The 27377-nt window shown below is 45.0% G+C and overlaps 1 protein-coding gene across 1 annotated transcript in view; it reads left to right on the top strand.

Annotated features, from left to right (window-relative positions):
* Positions 1 to 79: 79 nt before the first annotated feature.
* GLT8D2 (glycosyltransferase 8 domain containing 2) overlaps positions 80 to 27377 on the top strand; it is a 43724-nt gene continuing 16426 nt past the window's right edge. Inside the window, exons 1-3 of the mRNA XM_025926935.2 lie at positions 80 to 715; positions 19059 to 19105; positions 22002 to 22094. Coding sequence (XP_025782720.1) covers positions 19087 to 19105; positions 22002 to 22094 — 112 coding nt within the window. The 5' untranslated portion in view covers positions 80 to 715; positions 19059 to 19086. The remainder of the gene's footprint in view (positions 716 to 19058; positions 19106 to 22001; positions 22095 to 27377) is intronic.

Below are 27377 nucleotides of genomic sequence, written 5' to 3' on the forward strand. Positions count from 1 at the left end.
GGGTTGAGTCCCTGCCTGATTCCTTTCCATGTTCAGGCTCAAAACACGCCATCTTAAAACTTCTGTTGCTATTATTGCCTTGGTAGAATGAGACCATAGCTGTTAGCTGGGCTTTAATTTGGGGACCACAGCATTTTAATGACTGGGACATTTCAGGAGAAACCAGTGGCTGTGAAGATAGTCTTAAACTCAGTGTGAACTTAATTCTTCCACTTCTGCTCTTGCAAAGTTTACCTTAGGCCCATCGTGTAGTGGAAATTCACCCTCCAAGAGTCTGCCCTTCTCCAGTTTTGAATCGTTTCCTCCAGCACTGCCTTGTTTTCGAAACGATTTGCACGCAGATTGCCGGAGGAGGATGCGAGAGGAAGCCCGGGCCAGGCGAGGAGCCGGCCTGCCAAGCACATCTGGAAGTGGTTTCAGGGGCCGCCTCACCCCGCAGCCAGCGCAACGCCCCGATTCCCAGCTGCTTCGCGCAGGGGTGGAAGAAACCCGAGCCGCTCCAAAGTCAACGCAAGCAAAGGGGGGGTGTTGGGGGCAGGGGCAGGCATCCTCTCTTGGAAACGTAATATTGGCCTCGGGGCTCTCAGCGCTTTGGGCTTTCCAATGGGCTGTTAGCAGCAGCTGAAGCAGCCCGGGGGCCAGCCGCGAGCGGAACGCTCCGTCCTGCAGCTCTTCTGGACCGAGGCGCCCGCAGCCTGCCCTCACCGTTCACCAGGTAAACAGAAACTGGCAAGCCGCGCGGCGGCCTCTCTGTTGCAGCCTGGCCGGCCTGCAGCGGCCCTTTATTTCGCTATAGACTCAAGGACGTAAATCAGAGGTGGCCTGTCCCACGAGAACTTTGCTTACAGGAGCTCCCAGCCAATGTTTGTAGCATGCAGAGGGAACTTTTTCTTTTCTTTCCTTTTTTTCTTTTTTCTTTTTCTTTCTTTCTTTCTTTCTTTCTTTCTTTCTTTCTTTCTTTCTTTCTTTCTTTCTTTTTTTTTTTTTTTTTTTTTTTGCCATTGCAGCAAACCCAGGATACTCAGTGTGCAAGTTGTTCACATACTGGCTGGACTGTTTTTATCCAGACCTGGGTTGAACCCCCTTGTCCAGTGTGATTTACTATTTTCATCGTATTTTAAGCATGGCAATCAGTGGTTAGGTAGGATGGGATAAATGCTAGTATTTAAATGCAGGTACATTTCTGAGCCACAAAAGATTTCAAAATATTATTTTTTTAATGTTTATTATTTATTTTTTGAGATAGAGACAGAGTGAGAGTCGGGGAGGGGCAGAGAGAGAGAGGGAGACACAGAATCCGAAGCAGGCTCCAGGCTCTGAGCTGTCAGCACAGAGCCTGACGCGGGGCTCAAACTCACAAACTGTGAAATCATGACTTGAGCCCAAGTCGGATGTTTCGCCTAATGAGCCACCCAGGCGCCCCTGAGCCACAAAAGATTTAAATGAGCTGTGATTCACATTTTCAGAAGCTGTCATAGGAAGCTATTCATAGGTCCCCCATTCTAAAAAAGGAATTGGTAGTTGTGGAAGTCTAAGTGAGGCTTATTTATAAACGCAGTAATCATAGTGTTTGGGTTCAAAATACTTTTTTAACATTCAAAAACTGTCTTGTGCTCACTTTATGAATGAATGTACACATTGGATAAGCCTGATATAGGCTGATATGCAACTTATGATATCAGTTAAGGAGGAATAGTTAAGGGGATGCCTGGGTGGCTCAGTCGGCAAAGCATCTGATTTTGGCTCAGGTCACGATCTCATGGTTCCTGAGATCGAATCCCGCATCGGGTTCTGCACTGACAATGTGGAGCCTGCTTGGGATTCTCTCTTTGCCTTTCCCCCAAGCACGCGCACACACACACACACACACACTCTCTCTCTCTCTCAAAATAGATAAATAAACATGAAAAAAAATTTTAATTATAAGAAAAAAGAGAGAGAGAGGAAGAAAACATGATGCTATCTAAAACATGGTGCTAGTCTTCTAGTTGTTTGGCCCCGTGTCGTTAAATATCCAAAGTGACATTGGCTGGTTTGTTTTGTCTTTTCCTCCACGTGTCTTCACATTGCATTTCTGTGCAGCACCCATTTTGGGTTTCACATTTCTGTGCAGGACGCATTTTGGGTTGCACGGTGGACTCCAGCCCTGCGTCGAATGCAGGTACATGTGGGGCAGGGCAGCAGGGAGACCATGGGCCCTGGCTCCAGGTCACAGAGTCAAATCTGCGCGTTGCCACTTAACAAGCTTTATAAGCTTTGACTCGGAGTAGTTACTTGTCTGTGCCTCTATTTCCTCATCTGGAAAATGGGAATTAAGTGACATCGTGTGTCTAAAGGACGTAACACAGCATCTGCAGAGTAGTGAGGCCTCGGGGAAGGTTAGCTTCTCGGGTGGTGCTGATGATGACCGTGGTGATGACGAAGTGACCACGCGTCCTGTGTTGGGTGGCAGCCCAGCATTTGGCAGATTGTTCCCTCTGATAGTCCAGTCTCCCAAGTTTTCCTCACTTCCTCATGTTGTTTCTCCAGGGTCCTACTTTCTTCCTTCCTCCCTTCAAACACCTCTCTTTCTTTTCTTTTCTTTTTTCTTTTTTTTTCACCCAGGCTCTTTTTATTTCTTCTTTGTTCTCTTTCCTTCCCGAGAGAAGTACGGCTCATTAAGCCATGGTTCTCATACTTTTCATTTCTCATTGCCAGGGAGCATGATACTAAATACTTCTTTTATTTCAGCATTTCCCAAAGAATGTTCTGAAGAACATAGTCCCATGGGGAAGATGCATTCGGTGAACCATATCACACTCTGAGAAATCCCAAGGCAAAGTGGCATTTTAAAGGTCCTGAGAAGTCCTGCAGTAGAGAGATCTGCTTAAGGTTGTTTGACACAGAAGTTCCCAGTTGACCCCCGAACCGTTTTACCACATAACATTGATTAGCGCTTCTCAGAGCACACTCTGCAATATCCTCCTCTGGCCCCGTTTGTTTTCACTTCAGCTCCCCCTGTAGACGGACATCCTCCTTCATACCTCCCCTGGCAAACACCCAAGCAGACGTGGTGTCCTTCCTTCCTTAGGTCAGGACATGAGCTCGATCGCCTGTGCCATATTGATATCTAGAAAATCTGACCTGAAGCGGCCAGCTGGGATCAGCAGTTTTTCTGCAAAGGGCTGGAGAGGTGGCCACGTAAGCCTCACGGTCTGCATTGCGCCTACGCAGATCTGCTGTTGTCGTTTGAGACTGGCCTTAGACAACACATTAAAGAATAAACCTGCCTATCTTCCAAGAAGACTTTATTTACAAAAATCCCCCCCAAAAAACAAAACAAAACAAAAAAACAGTAATGGGCAGGATTTGGCACAGAAGCCAGAGGTTGGGGACACCTGCCCTAAGGCCATTTTGTGCAAGAATGCGTCGTTCCAACACAGGAGAAAGCAGAACAGACCCTCCACGCACTGCACCCTGTCCCCTCTGGCTCCCCTGTCTTTGGGTCCATCTTGACTGAACCTTTCATGCTAGAGCAAACAGGTAAAAAGGCCAGAGATGTTTTGTCAGAGGCCAAATTCCTGAGTCCCGATGCTGTCCTTTCCCTTTTCTTCAGGTGAATCCCTGCTCTTGTCCTGTTCGTGGCTCTGTAGGTGGCATGGGTTGAGGCGAAGTGCTCTACTGGTTGCTTTATGCCACGCGTGAACCCCAGGGGTGAAGGTCCCGAGGGGTGAAGTTAAATCACGGAGCTTACATCAGATGCTTGACCCAGGATGATTGCAATCAGCAATGGAAAGCGTCGGCTCTGAAGATGGTTAGGAATGTGAGCTCAGAGCCAGACTGCCTGGGCTCTGCAGCTCGTTAATTGTATCACCCTCCCTGAACTTTAGTCTCCTCGTGGGTGAATCAGGGATAATCACTTTACGGGTCGTTGTGAGGACCGAATTAATGAACATATGTAAAGGCTGTTGTGTGAGTGTTACCTATTATTACTATAGGCTATTTAATTAAATCTGCAGCGCAGCCCCAATGTGCTCATGAGGTTTTGTAAATTGCCCAGGATTGCATCGCTAAGGAGTGGGGCAACAAAGCCTGTGATATTTCCACCCAGGTAGGTGCCCTGCCAGATTTAAACCACTCAACAGTAACTTGAAGGAGCCCCCCTCTTTTACCTTTCCTTCTGGTTTCCATGTTCTTTCCTTTCTTTTTCTTTTTTTCTTTTACTTTCTTTTTCTTTCTTTTCTGGTGATGGCTTTAGATTCCTTCTCAATTTAGCAATACTGAAAGTCCTTACCAACTGATTAGAGCTGGTATGTAGAATAACACTTAGGGGCTCTGATTTTTGAAATATATTTCTGGAGTCCTTCCCACTTTTGCCTTTTCTTCCAAGGCAGAGCTCAGTCACTTAGCTACTGCCAGGTCTTAAAACATTCTTTCCAGATTTGGCCATGGGCCCAAACTCTTTGGCATCTGGTAAAATAGCTCCCTGTGAAAGGTCTTCAGGGGCCCATTTTTATTATTTTTTTTAATTTTATTAAAAAATTTTTTTCAATATTTATTTCTGAGAGAGACAGAGCATGAGCAGGGGAGGGGCAGAGAGAGAGGGAGACACAGAATCGGAAGCAGGTTCCAGGCTCTGAGCTGTCAGCACAGAGCCCGATGCGGGGCTCGAACCCAGAAACTGTGAGATCGTGACCTAGGCTGAAGTCGGATGCTTACTCGACTGAGCCACCCAGGCGCCCCCCCCCCAAAATGTTTTATTTATTTTTGAGAGATAGAGCGTGAGCAGGGGAGGGGCAGAGAGAGATGGAGACACAGAATCGGAAGCAGGTTCCAGGCTCTGAGCTGTCAGCACAGAGCCCGATGCAGCGCTCGAACCCAGGAACCGTGAGATCACAACCTGAGCTGAAGTCGGACGCTTAACCGACTGAGCCACCCAGGCACCCCCAAAAAATGTTTATTTATTTTTGAAAGATAGAGCGTGAGCAGGGGAGGGGCGGAGAGGGAGACACAGAATCTGAAGCAGGCTCCAGGATCCAAGCTGTCAGCACAGAGCCCGACGTGGGGCTTGAACCCACAGACCGTGAGATCATGAGCTGAGCCGAAGTTGGACTGAGCCACCCAGGCACCCTTCAGGTGCCCATTTTTAAACTTAACGGACATTTCTCAGGTCCAGACCAATTCCCTAAACTCTCCTTTTCTTCCTAGTCCCAGGCCCCAGGACCTTGGCCTTTTTCCTCCGCCCTTTGAATGTGCCGCCATCCCGTCCCCTGCCCAGGGATTCTTCTCTCCAACACTGGCTGTGTGGCTCCATCTTCCTTCCTGTCTTGAGGACAAGCCCACAGACTCCTTAATGCCAAAGGCTTGGCTATCTACTGCTGCAGAGAAACCACGACACAGAAAGTCACTCAGCCTAGGAAAACTTACAAAGGACCAGGGGACACAGTTCCTAGGGCTTGTTTTGACGGTGGGTAAAAGGCTGGTAAGAAGATCAGAGCCCTCTGCTTTCATTCCTCGACTAGATCCACAGTCCCTTCCTTCTGGCTTTTTTCCTTAGTAAAGGTATGCTGCCCCCTTTCTTCCTGGGATTGAAGAACAGGGCAAGAGCCCCTTTCCCTTTCTTCCTCTCTCCTGTTTGTCACTCATTCATTCCACACACATTTGTTGAGGCACACAGAGGCGGGCAAGCCACAGTGCCTGTCCTCAGTCACCTCACAGTCTAGTGGAGGAGACAGGCACACTCATAATATGAGAACAGTTCTGAGTGCAGGGATAGGGACAGGAACGAAGATCAGGGGAGCAGCCAGACAGGGTAATCAAGTAAGACTTCCTGAAGGAGGTGATGCCTGCATTGAGTTTTTAAGAAATACGTAACAATCTACTGGGGAAAGGAGGAGAAAGGGCATTGAAGGCAGAAGGGACTGCATGAACTGAAGTTCAGAGACAAGGAAAACATCGACTGGGTGTGGAGGACAGTGGATGGCTGGAGACAAAGCCTCAAACAGTTCAGCTTGGACAGAAGTCATGGCACGGAGGACCTATGGACATCTTAAACTCCAACCTTAACTTTCCAGTAGTGGATTTCCAGTGAAGGGCTTTAGGCAGGACAGGGACATTCAGAGTTGTGTTTAATTTTTTTTTTAAACTTTATTTATTTATTTATTTATTTATTTATTTTTTTTTTTTTTAATTTTTTTTTCAACGTTTATTTATTTTTGGGACAGAGAGAGACAGAGCATTAACGGGGGAGGGGCAGAGAGAGAGGGAGACACAGAATCGGAAACAGGCTCCAGGCTCTGAGCCATCAGCCCAGAGCCCGACGCGGGGCTCGAACTCACGGACCGCGAGATCGTGACCTGGCCGAAGTCGGACGCCCAACCGACTGCGCCACCCAGGCGCCCCTATTTATTTATTTTTAAAAGAGAGAGAGAGAGAGAGCAAGCATGAGCCGGGGAGGGGCAGAGAGAGAGGGAGACAGAGAATCCCAAGCAATTCTCTGTGCTGTCAGCGCACAGTCCGACATGGGGCTTGAACTCATTAACTGTGAGATCATGACCTGAGCCGAAATCGAGTCAGGCACATAACCGGCTGAGCCACCCAGGTGCCCCAATCTGAGTTGTGTTTTAAGTCAGGCAAAAGAATTCTACAAGACAACTGAACTTGATTTAAAAAAAAAAAAAAAAAAATTAAGGTCATGAAAAATAAAAAGACAGTGTGGGTGGGGGAAGATTGATTAAGAGTAAAAGAAACTAAGGATATGACAAGCAAACTATAAAAGATGATGTCACAATAATGGGAGAAATGTGAATATGAATTATTTATAAGATGTTATTACATTAATGTTCTTGTTCCTGGAGGTGATGATGATGTTGTAGTTATGTAGGAGGACGCCTTTGTTTTTGAGAGATGCATGCTGAGATATTTAGAGGTCAAGCGTCATGGTGTCTGCCCTATATATGAGAGAGAAATAAGAAAGAAAGTAAATATGGCAACAAGTTAGCAATTGATGAATCTGATAGAAGGTATGTGAGCGCTGATTCATTCTTTCAACTTTTTGGTAGACTTGGATGTCTCAGGTAATAAGAAGAAAAGGAAAGTCGACCAAAAAATTAAAGGTGCTGTGTGGGACACCTGGGTGGCCCAGTTGGTCAAGCGTCTGACTTCGGTCACGATCTTGTAGTTCGTGAGTTCGAGCCCCTCATCGGGCTTGCTGCTGTCAGCACAGAGCCTGCTTCAGATCCTCTGTCCCCCTCTCTCTGTCCTCCTCCCTCTCTGTCCCTCCCCCTCTCTTCCCCACCTTTCAAAAATAAACATTTAAACAATAAAGGTCCTCAAACTGCATGTAAAATTAGTTTAATGTGATTAGCAAACAACAAAAAGAGTCACTATGTTATACCGGTGATAGATTGCGGAAGGGCAGGGGGCCGAAATTCTGGAGGCACGAAGGCCAGGTGGCAGGTGATTGCAGAGTCGATGAGTGGGTAAGACGAGGCAGAACAGAAAAGGGATGGGCTAAGAACCTTTTTGGGGTTGAAACTGTAGGCGTTGGTGGAGTGAATGAGCCATCGGGGAGGAGGTGAAGGGGATGCCCAGAGCTCAGCAGAGGAGGGCTTCTGGGGGGTGGGGGGACACCGATTTCAGTGGTGAACAGACCGGGTTTGGGGTGCTTGTGCAGCTCCGGAGGGGAGGGGCCACGTTCCTCTCTTCAGCCTAGAAGTGGTTTTGAGGGTTTATAGTGCCGGGCACTTGTGCGAGACCCATGGCAGTGCACAATCAGGCATTTCCTGCCTTCGCGGAGCTTATAATCTGTCTTCGGGAGGCCGGACGATAAACCGTGATGACACAGGCAGCTGCTGAGGGGAAGTGATACATGTATGACTGGGGTGAGGAGCTTTTGATGAAGACTCTGAGGGACATGAAGGAGCTAGCCACATGGATATCTGGGAGGAGTGTTCCAGGTGGCAACAGTAGCATTCCAGGTGGAGGGAACAGCATGTGTAAAGGTTTTGAGGCAGGAGCATGTCTGGCAAGGAGGCCGGTGTGATCATGTGATATCTTGGAGGAGGTTATAAGGAGTTGGGTTTTTTGCTCTGAAGGAGACAGGAGGCCTTGGAGGGTTTTGAACAGAAAATGACATAACCTGACTCCTATTTTTTTTTTAAGTTTATATTTATTTATTTATTTATTTATTTATTTATTTATTTATTTATTTATTTATTTATTTATTGAGAGAGAGAGAGAGAGAGAGAGAGAGAGAGAGAGAGAGAGAATCCCAAGCAGCCTCCGTGCTGAGAAGGCAGAGCCTGATACGGGGCTTGAAGCCACAAACTGTGAGACCATGACCTGAGCCAAAACCGAGAGTCAGACGCTCAACCACCTGAGCCACCCAGGTGCCTCGCAACCCGACTCCTATTTTAATAGGCTCACTCTGGATGCTTGGTCGAAAATCAGCTAAAAGGCAACAAAAGCAGAGCAATTCAGTCAAAGGGTGATGGTGATTGGGCCACAGTAGAGGCACTGCCGGGGGCAAAAATTCTGGGTATATTTTGAAGGTAGGACTGACAGGACTTGTCGCTGTCTGTATGGGCGGAGTGACCAACAGAGAGGGCTCAAAGATACCAGCAACTTTATTTTTGCTGGGGCAATTAGAAAAATGAACTTTCCATTAACGGAGTCGGAGAAGATTAGGGGTGGTACACATTTGGGGGTGTGGATATCAGGAGCTCGGTTTTGGACAGGTGGACGTCCCCACGTGGATCTGCCCCATGGGCAGTGCATTTTAGGAGTCGGGGTCCACAGGACGGGTTGGGGCCGTAGACAGTCCTCTGGGAGCTGGCAGCATGTAATGGGATTTAAAGCCGTGAGACGGGATGAGGCCTCCTAAGGAGGGAGTTGAGAGCGAGAAGAAATCAAACATGGAGTCCTGAGGCATTCCAACATTTAGAAGCTCAGGCAATAGGGGGAGCCAGCAAAAGAGACCGAGGATGAGCCGTCAGAAAGGTCCCACACAGGGTGCCTGGGGGGCTCAGTCGGTGGAGCAGTTGAGCGTCCGACTTTGGTTCAGGTCATGATCTCACAGCTCATGCGTTCGAGCCCTGCGTCGGACTCTGTGTTGACAGCTCGGAGCCTGGAGCCTGCGTCTGATTCTGTGTCTCATTCTCTTTCCGCCCCTCCCCCACTCTGCCTCTCAAAAATAAATGTTGGGGCGTCTGGGTGGCTCAGTTGGTTGAGCCTCCGACTTCGGCTCAGGTCATGATCTCACATTTTGTGAGTTCGAGCCCCGCCTCGGACTCTGTGCTGACAGCTTGGAGCCTGGAGCCTGTTTTGGATTCTGTGTCTCCCTCTCTCTCTCTGCCCCTCCCCTACTCGCACTCTGTCTCTCCCAAAAATAAACGTTAAAAAAAAACCCAAAAAACAAGACCAAACAAAAAAGCAAAGAAAGGTTGTGGACAAGCAGGGGAGTGTGGAGCCTTGCGGGCTGTGCCCAGGACAGGATGTGCACAGGACAGGACATGTGTAAAGGAGAGAGAGCCGGCAGGTGATGTATCTCCCACGCACCCGGGCCTCTGCAGCACGGGAATGAGTCCTTTGGTGCATTTCTTCACACACAGGGACCGTGTTGACCCACAAGATGATGCTCTGCCCCCAAACATGCCAGTTTCTCTGGGCCCCAGGTCTCTGCCTCCTATTCTACGGGGTCTTAGGATGCTCCCCAGCTGTTCCCTGAATCCCGAGCCCCTGAACTTCCTCCCATCAGTTTTCTACCTCTTTACAACTCTGATGCCCCTACCAAATCCACATTATCGGCTCATATCTAGGAGCTGCAAATGTTTCGTGAGCACCTACTTGATCTCTTAGAATGCTTTTGACTGCAAGTACCAGAAACACCAATTCACAGCAGCTTACACAGAAAGTGCCACCATCAGACATGAGATGAAATTGCGAAGAGGGAAAGGATGCCAATCTTTACAATTTCATATTTAAAAATTTTTAATAAAACAGGCTTTCTTTTGGAAGTACATGCTTCTCAAAGACTCCACTCCTGCCTTCTATACTAAAAACTGCCCAAAAGTTTCCTACAAGAATCTGCTTCAGGAATTTCTGCTTGCTGCTTGCTGCTGCCATGCCTTGCAATTCGATGTGCCGTTACGAGTTTCCTGAAGCCTCTTGTTTCATTTATTTATTTTGAGAGAGGGAGAGGGAGAGAGAAAGAAAGAGAAAAAACATGAGCGGGGGAAGGACAGAGAGAGAGGGAGGGAGGAAATCCCAAGCAGGCTCCACACTTTCCATGCAGAGCCCGCCATGGGGCTCCCTCTCAGGAACCCCGAGATCATGATCTGAGCCGAGATCAAGAGTTGGACGCTTAACCGACTGAGCCACTCAGGCGCCCCAACCTCTTGTGTCGTTTTAAAGGGATTTTCAAATTGGCAGCATGCTGGAGGGGAGAAAGATGAGCCCCCTTCTCAGATGAGCCAGCCGGATGAGCTTTCTGCTTCTGGCCTGATCTCAGCTGTTACAGTAACCGAGCACTCGGGGGCAAGCAGTCCAAACTCGACTGACACCCCATCAGCACACAGTGCCGTCACCTGCTTCCTGGGGTAGCCCGAATGGCCCTCGAGGGGCTCCAGCACCTTGCGGTTAAAGAGCATAGGCTCTGAAGTCAGAGAGCCCTAACTTCAAATCCCTGCTCTGCCCTTTAGTAGCTGTGTGATTTTGAGCAAGTTACTGAACCTCTCTGAGTCACAATTTCCTCATTTGAAACCTGGAGAGAGCAATATATCCACCTGAAATGTGTAAGAATTAAAGGAGATGGTATACCTAAATGGTCAGCACAGATTCGGGTGCAAATTAAGCTTGCAATAAACGGTAGCTATTATTATCATCTGGCCCCTGCAAATCTCTCCCCATATGTGCACATGATTCTGGCCACAGGGAATGTATTTGTAAGGACTCTTGTTTGCAAGAAACTAAATGTATCGTTTTGACTAACAGGGTTGCCCAGGGAAGAGCTGGCATCAGGGGCTCAGGTTCAGATCCTTTTGACCTTCTCCTCAGTCTCTCTCCCCTACTACCAGATGGCCTTTGTTCATGGACTGGGGAGGAGGGGGCCTGTGGCCAAAGACCATTCTATGCTTACATCATCTTAAAGAGTTAGCTGAATGCGTATCATGTAAAATCATAAGTGGATAAAAAGTACCTGACATCAATATCCAAAGAATCCTAAGTAATGTGCTGCTTTGACACGATTCTTTCCCAGGCGTAAGAGGGGAAGAGGAGAAGGGCCAGTGCACATGCACCCTGGGTGTTCAGCCTAGAGCCTGGGAAAATAAAAAGGATGTTATAGCTGGGTCTTTACAGCGAATTAAAGACTTGAACCAAATTCCTATTGAAGAGTTTCCCAAGATCACTGCCAACAAGTTCTCACAACACTTTGATTCATGAGGGAACCCTGGGGTGCTTGGACATCCCCCCCCTTCTTGCTTGCCTCCCGTAGGCTCTCTCTGTCCATGTTGCTGGTTTCTAAAGGTTATTATTCCGTTTGCTGACTGCTGCCTCCAGTCAAATGTCAAGTTCAGAAGTTCCTTTGAAGAATCGTAATTAAGAAGGCTCAACTTAATTTTAAAATAAACTTTGGGTTTTCTTTTTTTTTTTTTTTAATTTTTTTTTTTCAACATTTATTTATTTTTGGGACAGAGAGAGACAGAGCATGAACGGGGGAGGGGCAGAGAGAGAGGGAGACACAGAATTGGAAACAGGCTCCAGGCTCTGAGCCATCAGCCCAGAGCCCGACGCGGGGCTCGAACTCACGGAGCGCGAGATCGTGACCTGGCTGAAGTCGGACGCTTAACCGACTGCGCCACCCAGGCGCCCCTAAACTTTGGGTTTTCAACACAAATTGTTATTTATAGCAAATTAACCTTTTTTTTTTTTTTTTTTTTTAAGATAAAGGAAGTCAGTTGCCTGCTCCTGGGTGATTGGCAAAATGCTACAAAGAAGGGAATGAACATATAAATGTGACATAATTTTATTTTAGATTTCTAAGCTGAACTGAATTTTTAAAATAATCTAAATTCTAATCTAGGGGCGCCTGGGTGGCTCAGTCAGTTGAGCGTGAGCGTCCGACTTCCACTCAGGTCATGATCTCATGGTTTGTGAGTTTGAGCCCTGCATCGGGCTCTCTGCTGTCAGCACAGAGCCCATTTCAGATCCTCTGTACCCCTCTCTCACTGCCCCTCCCCCTCTCTCAAAAATAAACTTGAAAAATAAATATAAATAAATACATAAGTAAATTCTAATCTATTTTTATAAGCTAAAATTCTAACAGCTAAACTTCATTTTCTTCATCAAGCCTATGTTTTTATCCTCTGCTTCTCTTTATGCCACTGCTTATTCTAATGAGTATAGAAAGTACTGTAATAACCATAAAGATAAATTGTGAACCGCGAAAGCCAGGAAACAAAGTTGTTACATGCATTTTGAGGAAAAGGGTGTGTTAGCTTCCTTGGATTTCAGAGCACAAAATACTCCAGAATACTGTGCAAAGATAAGATTTGAATTTGGGGAAATGTTCACTTGACACTTTTTCATGATGTTTCAGCCCTTGTTTTGCCTCTGTGTAAGCAGGGTGCTACTTTGAGAACATTGTGGAATGTTTGAGTTTTTAGCCACTGACAGCTGTCCAGATCTACAATCGTTATAGGAAGCGTAGGAGAGAATCCTAACCTTCGGCTGAGCCCTCTCTCCTTTCTTTGGGACACACACACCTCAAGATTCAAATGCCTTGGCAGATCTCAAGTGTCCTTTTGGACACTCTGAAATTGGAATGAATTTTAACAAAAATAATTAGTTCGGTGGAAAGGACTGTCTTCCCAACAAATGGTCCCGGAACAACTGGATCTCTATATGCTAAAAAATTAACCCACAACTCACGCCATATGCAAAAATTAACTCAAAATGTAGATGTAAAATATAAAACTACAAAACTCTCAGAAGGAAACACAAGGGAAACTCATCACGGCCTTGGATTAGGCCAAAAGTTCTTAGACATCACATGAAAAGCATAATCCATAAAAGAAAAAAAATCTATGAATTTGACATTATCGAAATTAAAAACTTTTGCTCTGCAAACTTCACTGTTAAGAAAATTAAAAGACAAGTCATGTCCTGGGGAAAGTATTTTTCAAATCACATACCCAACAATGGACTTATCCCCAGAACATATAAAAAACTCTCAAAACTCAAAAGTAAGAAAAGCGGTGATCCAATCAGAAATTAGGCAAAAAGCAGCGCCTGGATGGTTCACAGTCAGTTAAGTGTCTGACTTCGACTCAGGTCATGATCTCGCGGCTCATGAGTTCAAGCTCCACGTCAGGGTCTGTGCTGACAGCTCAGAGCCTGGAGCCTGCTTCAGATTCTGTGTCTCCCTCTCTCTCTGCCCCTCCCCCATGCATGCTCTGTCTCTCAAAAATAAATGAAAACATAAATAATTTAAAAAAAGAAATTAGGCAAAAGATTTAAGCAGACACTTCACCATTGTATTAGCCAGAGTTCTTCAGGGAAACAGAGGCAATAGGATGTATACGTATGTAGAAGAGATTTATTATAAGAAATTGGCCCATGTGATTATGTGACCGACAGACCCAAGATCTGCAGTGTAAGGTGGCAAACTAGAGACTCAGCCGGTGGTATTGCTCCAGTCCCCTTCTGAAGACTGAGAAGCAGGAGGAGCCGTGAAGTGGCTCCAGTCTGATGGCGGCAGGCACAAGACCCAGAAAGAACATGTGTTTCCGTTTGAATCTGAAGGTAGGAAAAAGCCAATGTCCCAGTTTAAAGGCAGTCAGGCTGGAGAATTTCTCTCTTAACTCAGGGCAAGATCAGCATTTTTGTTCTATTCAGAGCCTTAACTTGTTAGATGAGGCCTACTGGCATTAAAGAGGGCAATCTTCTTTACTTAATCTACCACTTTAATATTAATCTCATCCATAGGCTCAGGTCAGTTAAGAATCCAGCTTTGACTCAGGTCACGATCTTGTGGTTTGTGAGTTTGAGCCCCTGCATTGGGCTCTCTGCTATCAGTGCAGGACCAGCTTCAGATTCTCTGTCCTCTTCTCTCTCTGTCCCTCCCCTCTCTGTCTCTCTTTCTGTTTGCACTCTCTCTCTCTCTCTCCCTCTCTGTCTCAAGAATGAGTAAACATTAAAAAAAATAATATTAATCTTATCCAAAAACATTCTCACAGGAACACCCAGAATAATATGCGACCAAATACCTGGGCACTTCATGACCCAGTCATGTTGACACATAAAATTAACCATCACAAACATATACAGATGGCAAATAAACACATAAAAAGATGTTCAACGTGAGTAATTGTTAGTGACGTGCAAATTAAAGCCATAGTGAAATATGCCTTATTAGAGCAGCTAAAATAAAAAAAATACACCACCAAGTGCTGACGAGAATGCAGAGCAACTGAGACTCTTTTACATGGCTGGCGGGAATGCAGAATGACCCAACCACTAAGGAAAACAGGAAATTTCTTATAAAGTTAAATACACATCTACCCAATGACCCAGTAATCTAAGTATTTACCATTGAGAAGTGAAAATTTAAAATCACACAGAAACCTATAAATAATAGTTTACAAAAGCTTTATTCACGATAACAAAACACTGGAAATAACTCCAATGTCCTTCTGTGGGTGAATGGATAGACTGTGGTACATCCATACAATGGAATACTACTCAACAATAAAAAGGAGAAAGCTATTGATACACTCAACAACAAGTATGAATCCCAAATATATCATGCTAAGTGAAGGAAGAGAGTCACAAAAGGTCGTGTACTGTATGATCCTTTTTTAAAAAATTTTATTTATTGTTGAGAGAGAGAAAGGGGAATACAGAGAATTCTAAGCAGGTTCCACACCATCAGCGTGGAGCCTCATGTGGAGCTCGAACTCACAAACCATGAGATCATGACCTGAGCCAAAATTAAGTCAGACGCTTAACTGACTGAGCTACCCTGTATGACCCCATTTATATGGCATTCTGGAAATGGCAAAACCATAGGGAAAGAGAGAAGATTGGTGATTGCCAGGAGCTAGGTGTTGGGAAGGGTCTACCTACAAAAGGATAGCACAAGAGAATTCTTTGGAGGTGTTGAAATCGTTCTCTATTTCATTTGTTGTGATTAGTATAAGAATTTATGCATGTGTTAAAATTCATTCTCTGAAGAAGCAGTTGGCTTCTTCTGTTAAAAGATGTTCCTTGGGGCACCTAGTTGGCTTAGTCGGTTGAGCGTCTGACTTTGGTTTAGGTCACGATCTCGCTGTTCATGAGTTCGATCCCCGCGTCAGACTCTGTGCTGACAGCTCGGAGCCTGGAGCCTGCTTTGGATTCTGTGCCTTCCCCCTCTCTCTGTCCATCCCCTGCTCATACTCTGTCTCTGTCTCTCAAAGATGAATAAACGTTAAAAAAAGAAAAAAGATGTTTTTCCTGGAATACGTCTGGTTGATAGGCCTCTTAGAATTTGCCCAGAATTTGTCTCATGCAAAGGCAAGTGCTCTGTGTAAAAAGTTGGACTGGTAGCATCTTTGTGTGTGTGTGTATGTGTGTGAGTGCACATACACACACACTCTTAGAATCTCCTGTACTTAACTATTTGTTTGAACAGATAATCCATGCACATGATTCAACATTCTATAGGTGCCAAGTCTTCTGTTTATTAGAACATATCAGTTGGGTCTGCTACAGCTTTTACAGTTGGGGCCCATTTTAATTGTTCGGTGCCGAGGGCCATGTTGGTTATTAAGTACGTGCAGTATAAGCCTTGAAAGAATATCAAGTGAAAGTCCCCCTCTGTTTTGTATCCTGGCCCCTCCTTTAGTTTCTGTAATCTTCAATATAGAGGCAGAGGACATTTCAACATTGGCCTATATGACATTGCCAGGATGGGCATTTTAATGACCCTTAACAGTGTATGGCAATGCAAGATAGGAAATCTTATCCCAAATCTGTCTCTGGCATCCCTCCAGCCTTCCTCCCAGGGCTTGCTTTTCCATCCATACTCCTCTGTCCCTGCACATCAGCCTCGCCTCTCTGATGTTTGCCTGGGACCGGGTTCTCACCCTGCCTGTCACCTGGAACATCATGTCGGGAACCAGGGCGAATGAAAAGCCTCAGGACAAATCAGGCAAATGTGCCCAGGGCAGCAATTTTTCTAGGTGATAAAACAGCACAAATGTCATCTTAACCCAGATGTCAGCTGAGTCTACCTTGCCCAGGGGTCTAACCTTCAACCTGGGGTGCACAGATCCTCACGGTGTCCATGGATACATTTCAAATGATTTCATGTACTTAGATGAGAGAAAAATCATAACTTTATTTTCACTCACCACTGAGTGGAAGTGAGCATTTCCTTCAATTGTCAATGTAGGCGACAAATCACAGAAGTTACCTCAGGACCTGCACCATCATCGCCCGCAGAAATCAGATGTGTTTTTTGTTTGTTTGTTTTTAAAATGTTTGCCTACTTGTGAGAGAGAGAGAGAGAGTGAGAGAGAGAGAGAGAGCGCGCGAGTAGGGGAGGGGCAGAGACAGAGGGAGACACAGAATCTGAAGCAGGCTCCAGGCTCTGAGCTGTCAGCACAGAGCCCGACGTGGGGCTCGAACTCACGAACCGCGAGCTCGTGACCTGAGCCAAAGTAGGATGCTTAACCAACTGAGCCCCCCAGGCGCCCCCCAGATGTTTTTATATTATATTATACTGGTTACAGATACCTCACACTTTTTTAAAGCTCACCATCACCTCAACTGACAGCACCTTTGCACTTGCTAACACTTGCTACTTTATTATGTCACAAGTTTGGCTTCCCCCCTCCCACCGATGTTCTGGTGGCTTCCTTTTCTTTAAAATTTTGTAATTGGTTTTCTTTGTAAAACAATATATTTTTTAAGCTTTAAAAAACATTATTCTTGGGGCGCCTGGGTGGCGCAGTCGGTTAAGCGTCCGACTTCGGCCAGGTCACGATCTCGCGGTCCGTGAGTTCGAGCCCTGCGTCGGGCTCTGGGCTGATGGCTCGGAGCCTGGAGCCTGTTTCCGATTCTGTGTCTCCCTCTCTCTCTGCCCCTCCCCCGTTCACGCTCTGTCTCTCTCTGTCCCAAAAATAAATAAACGTTTGAAAAAAAAAATTAAAAAAAAAAAAACATTATTCTAGACAGAGGTCTGTAGGCTTAGCAAAGTTTTGAGACTTGTGTGTCACAAATAGTTAAGGGGTGCCTGAGTGGCTCAGTCGGTTAAGCGTCTAACTTCCACTCAGGTCATGATCTCATGGTTTGTGAGTTCAAGCCCTACGTGAGGCTCTGTGCTGACAGCTCGGAGCCTGGAGCCTGCTTCAGATTCTGTGTCTCCCTCTTTCTCTGCCCTTCCCCTGCTCACACACACACACAGTCTCTCTCTCTCTCTCTCTCAAAAATAAACATTTAAACAAAGGAAATTTTTTTTAAAAGTTAAGATTTCCCAGGAGCCATAGATTTGGAGATTCAAGTAAAATGGACTGACCTTCCCCCCATCCAATATCCCCTCCAAAATCCTCATGACTTCCTGACAGCTTACATTCTCCTACGTTCAGGGTCCCCACAGAACTTCATCTCAGTTGCGTCTCTCCCCACTTCTCCACGTCCGGCATGGGGAACACGGCCCCCTGTCCTTGATTTCCCCCGAACACATTGATACATGTGTTTAGACCCAGGGGGGAAAGCAGAGTGGCGACAGGGTGGGGATCAGGAGATGCAGAGCATGACGGAAGACTATGGACTGAATATTGGGCATCTCAATTCTTGAGCAAGGGGCAGCCTCTGCTATGGGATCTTTCTCCTTCTCACGTAATAATCTTGGGCTGCTGCCAACCCCAGGATTCCAGTTGATCATTCACTCAGACTCATTTCACATGTTCCCGCTCTCACCCCTGCCCACCCCATCCGTGCACGGAAGTCTCTGACTTCATAATAACAAAGACTTTTCTCCCTGAGGGGACCTCTGCTAGCAATGAAAGGAGCCATTATTTTCCCTTCGTTCTTGGACAGTTTACACAAATCTGAAGGTAACTCAAGAAATGTGTAAATATTTTGGAGCTCCTTATGGCTGACTTTGAGTTCCACTCTCCTTTACCATCAGAATATCTGTGGAGATGTTTGAAAATATTGCTTTGGGACTTTAATGAAAACAAAAGCTGATAGAGGGAGCTACACGCATATGAAGTAAAATCCAAACTCCTTTATAGACAACACGGTTTGTCTCCAGCCTCGTCTGGCCAGTCTCTTGTTTCGTCCACTATGTTCCAGCCATACTGAACTTCTCGCAGTACTTAGAATACCCAGAGCTCTTTTTAGCCACAGGGCCTTCACACCTGCTGTTTCCTTTCCTTTGCACTTTGCTCTTTCCTTCTGCCTTCTCTCCATGGGCTCCTGCTCTTCTTGGAAGAGCATCTTCTCAATGAGGCTTTTCTTGATTTCTCTTCCTGATACACTCCTCACCTCTACTGATCTGTGTCCCAGAACTTCTATTGTTTCCTTCATACCTCTTACCATAATCTATTTGTTACATTTTAGTATCTGTTTTCCCCACAGGATTTAAAGCCCCATGATGGTAGGGACTGGGACTGATTTGTTCATTGGTACATCCTCAGTACATAGCACAGTGCTGGGCTATTAGTAGGATCTCAATAAATACTCATGGAATGCATGATTGAATTTAGTGTAAGGTATAGTTCTGTTTCTACAAGGGATCCCTGAAGATGTGAAAATTTCCTTATCAAAGGAATGAAATTATGATAGCTGAAAATATGCAAGATTATCTATTGGGGGCCCTTTGGACTGTTCGTACAGCCAGAGAAATTAATTTGAAGGGCTGACCTATACATCTAAGAGATACTTTTTTCCAAAGTTCTAGATTCAGAACAGTAAGGAATGATTGCACAATTTGCCACATATCAGATACTCAAAGACACGATCCTTAGTAATTGTATGATGACTCTGGGGTTGATTCTGTTTTACAAAAAGTTTTATTCTTTAATCCACAGGTCACAGCTTTCGTCTGCGTGAACACACATGGCTTTATTACGAAAAAGTAAGATCACACTTTTGACAATCATGATTATTAAAAATAGATATTTTAAAGGACTGGTTTTTTTTTTATTTTTTAATGTTTATTTATTTTTGAGAGATAAAGACAGAGCGCGAGAAGGGGAGGGGCAGAGAGAGAGGGAGACACAGAATCCGAGACAGGCTTCAGGCTCCGAGCTGTCAGCACAGAGCCCGATGCGGGGCTCGAACCCACAAACCACGAGATCATGACCTGAGCTGAAGTCGGACGGCTAACTGACTGAGCCACCGAGGTGCCGCTTAAAGGACTGTTTTGATGCTGAGTCTTGAACTGTCTTATTTTTGAGATCTTTGTTTTCACGGATGGTTTTCCCACAGGCAGAGTTCTTGGCATCATCATTCAGGATGATTCCTGTGGAAAGTTGTTAAGTATTTTGTCCACAGGTGGATTCATCATGAGAAGGGGCAAACATTTCTATGAAACTTAACAAATAGAATTTATTTTCTTACTTTAAATAAATATTCATGTTCCTATCTAATTTTAGCACTTGTAATTTTGTGTTCCTATTCTTAATATCGATTGATTGATTCATGTAAGTAATCTCTACACCTAACATGGGGCCCAAACTCACAACCCCCACATCAAGAGTTCATGTTCCACTGACTGAGCCAGCCAGGTGCCCCTTGTGTTCCTATTCTTAAGAGTCACCTTAAATTATATAATCTTCAGACTCCATCAAAACCTGAATTTGCCCTTGATTTTAGATCTAGTAGTTTGTGAGCCTGGGATGAAGCATAGTAACCTAATTGTGTGACAGTCAGCCTCAGGGTAGAGCTGCCTGAACAAGCAGATGAAAAGACAAGATATGCAGTTAGATTTGAAGTTCAGATCAACTGTGAATAGTATTTTGGTCTAAGTATATGCAAAATATTGCATAGGGCATACATATACTAAGAAAAGAGTCAGGTGATAGAAGACTTTGAGTTGCCTCCCCAACTGGCCGTGGCAGATGAATATTTATCACACGTATTGATAAACTGTAGGACTTTCTTCCTTATCTGCTATTTCTCTATAGTTTTGTTTTAAACTGAGTCTCGTATTTAGTTTCTCTGGCTGAATCTCACAGTCCAGAAAGGCAGAGAGAAGCTGGATGTAAGCACAGTAGAATCATTGGGCCTCAGAATGTAGCTCTGGAAGACATCTGTGAAGACTAACTCCTTCCTTCTACAAGAGGGAAGACAAAGGCCCAGGGGCCAGAAAAGAGATCAGTATGAGGACAATAAATGTAAATATCTGGATGCGTAAAAGCAGTAAATGATAGGGGTGCCTGGGTGGCTCAGTCCGTTAAGTGTCCGACTCTTGATTTGGGGTTAGGTCACGATCTCATGGTTCATGAGTTCGAGCCCCTCATTGGGCTCTGTACTGACAGTACGGAGCCTGCTTGGGATTCTCTCTCTCCCTCTCTCTCTGCCCTCCCTCACTTGTGCTTTCTCTCTCTCTCAAAAATAAATAAATAAACTTAAAAAATAGTAAATGATAATACATAACAATTATAAAGTCTTTATTAGGCCTACATTGCCTTTGTTAACTCTCAAAACCCGCATGTGAGACAATGATTATTACTACAATTACAATCCTCATTGAGCAGATGAACAAACTGAGGCTCAGAGAGATTCAGTAACCTGTCTAAGGCCACACAGCTAAGAGGTGGCAGAAACAAGATTTGAGCCTGACTTGAAATCCTGGCCCTTTCCTCTCCTACCAACATTTTCCAAACTTCAGGTGATTGTGCTCTATGTACAGCAATGCACCACCTTCTCAATTTTTCATCATCTGTGTTTCTTCTGTCCTACGCATGACTTAACTGTTTCCTTAAATTGACTCATTTAAAATTTATGTGTACTTTATAATAGAAAGTGTATATCCTGGGGCGTCTGGGTGGCTCAGTGGGTTAAGCATCCAACTTTGGCTTAGGTCATAATCTCATGGTTTGCAAGTTCGAGCCCCATGTCGGGCTCTGTGCTGACAGCTCAGAGCCTGGAGCCTGCTTTGGACTCTGTGTCTCTCTCTCTCTCTGCCCCTCCCCTACTAGTACTCTGTCTCTCTTTCTCAAAAATAAACAAAAACATTAAAAATTGTAAAAAAAGAAAGTGCATATCCTTATTGCTAATAGAATAAGCTATCTCCTATCTTAAAAAGAAGACGATTATACAAATATGTATGATTAGAACAATGTTACTCACTTCTGGGTAGCTTTTGTTACCTGCCTGCACGTGAAATTAAAACGAACTTCTCATGCTGTGACTTAATGTTACTTAATGCCATGGTCACAAACCTCCTAAACCATCTCATGTACAATCAGTGGTATGTGCTCCGTACTTAGGAAAGCACTGTCCTTTATCACTCTATTTCTCAGTCGTTGCCAAGGGTAAGTGGAACAGATGGTCCCGGATGCTTAGAACTGGGAGAGATATTTGGACCTTCCGTCCTCTTACTCAGGGCAAGAACTTGTTGTATGTCATCCTTGACCAGTGTTCGAGTGAACTGAGAACACGTACTCGTAATAAGTACTGGCTCATCGTAAGCTTTATATAAATGTTGGCTGTTCATTGAAACCAAATGTTCAGGCACGGAAACTGGCTCCAGAGGCAGCCTCATGTCGGCATCAAGGTCGTAGCCTCTGCCATCAGGCTGCCTGGGAGTAGCCCCCCCTCCTCCTTAGGCTACGTCTCTGTACCCTTGAGCTGCAACAGCATCCCAGGTTAACCCTTTATTCCGCATGCCATCTGCTGAAAGAAAGGTCCCAGACCACCGCTGGGATGTTGGTTAGGGAAGGCATCTGCTCATATGACCATTCTAAACTTTCCCGCAATTTCAGCTTGAGAGGTTACACCTGAATGTGTTTCTGTTTTTATTTCAGTCAATCAGGTGTTGCTGTTCCTTCTGATTGTGACCCTCTGTGGAATTCTGTATAAGAAAGTTCATAAGGGGACTGTGCTCAGGAACGAAACAGGTATGCTGAGTGAAACAAGCTGGGCCCCAAAAGACAAGTACTGTGCGATTCCTCTTGTATGAGGGACTTTGATAGTCACAGTCACCCAGACAGAAAGTATGACGATGGTTGCCAGGGGCCGGGGGCGCGGGGATGCGGAGTTCTTGTTTAACGGGTAGAAGCTGCAGTTGTGTGAGTTTGTAAAAGTTTTGTAAGTTTGACAAGAATTATGGGGATGGGGCCGTGGTGACAGTAGTACGACAATGTGAATGTATTTAATACACCAACCGTGCGTTTAAAAAATGCTTAAGATGATAAATCTTAAGTGTTTTTTACTACAATAATTAAAAAAAAAAAAAGAATGGAGCAGGTAAATAAGCATATAACCCATCAAGATGGGATGCCTGGGAATGTGATTTAAATGCGTTCCTTTGCGGGGCGCCTGGGTGGCGCAGTCGGTTAAGCGTCCGACTTCAGCCAGGTCACGATCTCGCGGTCCATGAGTTCGAGCCCCGCGTCAGGCTCTGGGCTGATGGCTCAGAGCCTGGAGCCTGTTTCCGATTCTGTGTCTCCCTCTCTCTCTGCCCCTCCCCCGTTCATGCTCTGTCTCTCTCTGTCCCAAAAAAAACGTTGAAAAAAAATTTAAAAAAAAAATGCGTTCCTTTGGTTCCTCTCAGTAGCTGGTTCAGAGACAGGCAACCATCTGGTCAGCTCCCAAGGACCTGCTGGTGAGAATATCCACCCAAGGCCAACTTTTCAATGATGTTCTACAGTGATCGGTGCTACTCAAACTTCAGCACATATAAGAATCACAGTTAGGGTTTGTTAAAACACGATACTCGGACCCATCCCGAGAAATTTTGAGTCAGTAGATTTGGGGTGGGGCCTGAGGATTGCACGCGCTTGTGATACGCTCCCAGTTGATGATGACGCTTGGTTCACAGACCACACTTCGGGCGACTGGCTCTGTGTCCGTCCTTGGAGGCTCCCAATAATGCTGCTTATGCACATCACCTTCCGTCCCTTCTCCCCACTGGTTCATTCCCACTGCGGCACCAATAGCCTCAGAACCCGCAGCTGAGAAAAGATCCTGCATTGACCCTATGTCCTCTTCCAGCTGTGCTCAGGACCCCGATTCCCCTCCTGAGGGGTGGGTTGCTTGAGATGACACCTTCACAACCTCTAAACACACAGAGTCATCCTTCACAGAAATTAAGAAGTACTGTAGTCTGTGTATTATATTTTTAAATGGTTTCTTTATTTATAAAGATTTTATTTTTAAGTAATCTCTACCCCCAATGTGGGGCTCCAACTTGCAACCCTGAGATCAAGAGTTGCACAAACCTTTGACTGAAACATCCAGGCACCCCTATTTTTAAATAACTTTAATTTTTTTTTTCAACGTTTATTTATTTTTGGGACAGAGAGAGACAGAGCATGAACGGGGGAGGGACAGAGAGAGAGGGAGACACAGAATCGGAAACAGGCTCCAGGCTCTGAGCCATCAGCCCAGAGCCTGACGCAGGGCTCGAACTCACGGACCGCGAGATCGTGACCTGGCTGAAGTCGGACGCCCAACCGACTGCGCCACCCAGGCGCCCCATTAATTTTAAATAACTGTAGTTTTATATAGTCTCGCAAATACATTTATGGAAAATACAGAAAAGAAAGATATTAGCTGTAGCTATATCAGCCAAAGACAAATATAGTTAATATTTTGGTGCATTATATACATTCATTTCATACTTTTTTTTTTTTTTTTTTAAAAAAAAGAGGCTTTAGGCACTGGACCCACAACAGTGAGAAAAACAATGTCCTACTCTCACAAAGCTGACTTATTTTAATTTAAAAATTCATTTAAGAAAAACAGTTAAGGGGAGCCTGGGTGGCTCAGTCCGTTAAGCATTTGATTCTTGATTTCTGCTTGGGTCGTGATCTCACAGTTCACAGGATAGAACCCTGGTCAAGCTCTGTGCTGATAGTGTGGAGCCTGCTTGGGATTCTCTCTCTTTCTCTCTCTCTCTCTCTCTCTCTCTCTGCCCTTCTTCCCCTCTCAAAAACAAATAAATATGCTAAAAAGAAAAACAGTTAAAAACACATAAAATCTGGTTTAAATAAACATAAGGAGCATCCGGAAAGAGAATGATTTCCACATAAAGATGTGCATACAGATTTGCCCAGGGCATCATTCTTTGTAGCCCCATTGGAAACAATCCACATGTAAATCAATCAGAGATTAGATAAAATGTAGTATATCCACACAATGGAGTGCTTTTCAACAATAAGAAGCAACAAACTACTAATGCCTGCTCTAGAAGTTGGATGTGGATAAAACTCTCAAAGATTATGCTAAATTAAAGAAGTCAGACCTGAAAGCCCACATATTATATGACTCCATTTAGAGAAGTTTCTAGAAAAGGTAAATCTATAGAAACAGAAAAGAGATCAGTGGTTGCCAGGGGCTAAGAGCCGGAGTGGATTGACTATAACCCAGCTTAAGGAAACTTTTCAGGGAAATGAACATTTTTTTTTTTTTATTTGAGAGAGAGAGAGAGAGAGAGAGTGCAAGCAGGCAAGGGGAAGAGTGGGGGGGAGGGGAGAGAGAGAGAGAGAGAGGGAGAGAGAAAGAGAGAGAGAGAGAGAGAGAGAGAGAGAGAGAGAGAATCCCAAGCAGCCTCCACATCCAGCACGGAGCCCGACTCTGGGCTCAGTCCCACAATCCTGGGATCATGACCTGAGCCAAAATCAACAGTTGGACACCCCACCAACTGAGCCAGCCAGGCACCCCTGGAAATGGTCCAAAGTGGCATTGTGGTAATGGTTGTGCAACTCTATCGATTTACTAAAAATCATGGAACTGTATACCTAAAACAGGAAATTTTAAGAACTTCCCAATAGTTGCAAATTTTAAGAAATCTGTATTAGTCAGCCTGGGCTGCCTTAAGAAAATACCACAGACTATGGGGTGCCTGGGTGGCTCAGTTGGTTAAGCTTCCGACTTCTGCTCAGGTCATCATCTCACGGTTCATGGGTTCAAGCCCTGAATCAGGCTCTGTGCTGACAGCTCAGAGCCTGGAGCCTGCTTTGGATTCTGTGTCTCCCTTTCTTTCTGCCCCTCCCCTGCTCACACTGTCTCTCTCTGTCTCTCAAAAATGAATAAACGTTGGAAAAAACTTTTTTAAAATATAAGAAAATACCCCAGACCAGATGGCTTACAGAAAAGAAGTTTGAGGGGCACCTGGGTGGCTCAGTCGGTGAAGCGGCCGACTTCGGCTCAGGTCACGATCTCGCCGTCCGTGGGTTCGAGCCCCGCGTCGGGCTCTGTGCTGACAGCTCAGAGCCTGGAGCCTGTTTCAGATTCTGTGTCTCCCTCTCTCTCTGACCCTCCCCCGTTCATGCTCTGTCTCTCTCTGTCTCAAAAATAAATAAACGTTAAAAAAAAAAAATTTTAAAAAAAAAAAAAAAGAAAAGAAGTTTGATTTCTCACAGATCTGGAGGCTGGAGGTCCAGGATCCAGGCTCTGGCAGTGTTGGTTTCTTCCAAGGCTTCTCTTCCAGGCTCACAGTCAGCTGCCTTCTCCTCCCGTCCTCAGATGACTTTTTCTGTGTGTTCCCATCTCTGGCGTCTCTGCCTCTTCTTATAAGGACACCAGTCATAGTGGATTAAGGCCCCACCCTAATGGCCTCAGTTTCACTTAATTGCTCCTTATAGGCTCTGTCCTCAAATGCAGTCACATCCCAAGGTACTGGAGTTTAGTGCTTCCACATACAGATTTACACAATTCAGTCCTAACGATAGCTAAATTATGCCTCAATAGAGAAAGGAAGCCCTACGAAGTCAAAAGTTGCCTGAACTTCAAGTTCTTGAGTCCTCACGCTTCGCTCCCTGCCCACAAACCAACACATTTCTTCTCTCCACAGAGAGAAACAAGTAGCTTTCATAGCAGCTGTTAAAACAAGTGTAAGGAAATGCACATCCTGGCCTATTAATCAACCATATACTGATAAACAAAGTATTTGGAACACATCAATGGGTTCACTATCACATCTTTAACCCATTCAATGTTGAAAAGAATCAGTAGGGGCGCCTGGGTGGTGCAGTCGGTTGAGCGTCCGACTTCAGCCCGGTCACGATCTCGCGGTCCGTGAGTTCGAGCCCCGCGTCGGGCTCTGGGCTGACGGCTCAGAGCCTGGAGCCTGTTTCCGATTCTGTGTCTCCCTCTCTCTCTGCCCCTCCCCCGTTCATGCTCTGTCTCTCTCTGTCCCAAAAATAAATAAACGTTGAAAAAAAAATTAAAAAAAAAAAAAAAAAAGAATCAGTGTTATGAAATAACATTCAAAAGAGTATAATGTTGAGATGGAAAGACGTCCGTGATACGTTAAGTGGAAAAAGCAAGTTGTAGAAAACCATGAAAAGTATGATTTCATTTTGATTTTAAAATAACACGTGTAGGTGGTATATTTCCTTTTGGGCAACACAAAGAAGGATTTGAGAGGGGCACACTGCACGGGTGACAGAGATCTACCTTTGGAATGGGGGTAGAGAGGTCTGCAGAAAATCACCATGACTTACTGGAATTTGGGGCTGGAATTTTTTCAAGAAATGCATGTCAATATTTTTAATAGACTGGTTTTTTAGAGCAGTTTTAGGTTCATAGCAAAACTGAGTGGAAGGTACACAGCTTCCCCCCACTATTAACATCCCCCACCAGATGGTACATTAGTTACAACTGTTGAACCTACATGGAAACATTATCACCCAATGTCGACAGTTTACATTAGGGTTCACTCTTGATGTTGTCCTTGGGTTGTGAGAAATGTATAAGGACATTAACCTACCATTATGGAATACAGAGCAGTTTCACTGCCCCGAAAAATCCTTGGTGCTTTGCCTATTCCATATTAATTTTTATATTTTCAAAAATAGTAATTCAAAGAATTGGTGTTATAAGGTAATGTCCAGAAACCCTGTGAAATCATTTGCTGAAGAAAGGCATGGTGCCATTTTGTGTATTCTTTTTTTCCTTACATTTATTTATTTTTGCGAGACAGAGCACAAGTGGGGGAGGGGCAGAGAGAGAGGGAGACACAGAATCCAAAGCAGGCTCCAGGCTCTGAGCTGTCAGCACAGAGCCCGACGCGGGGCCCAAACTCACAAACCCTGGGATCGTGACCTGAGCTGAAGTCGGAGGCTTAACCGACTGACTTTGCACCCCCCCTTTTTTTTCTTTTACATTTATTTTTAAAATTATAATTTTTTAGTTAATTTTTTTTTGTTTATTCATTTTTGAAAGACAGAACATGA

The sequence above is a fragment of the Puma concolor genome, chromosome B4, assembly GCF_028749965.1.
Source record: "Puma concolor isolate L17-30 chromosome B4, mPumCon1.1.hap2, whole genome shotgun sequence".
In the NCBI taxonomy this organism is placed as follows: Eukaryota; Metazoa; Chordata; class Mammalia; order Carnivora; family Felidae; genus Puma; species Puma concolor.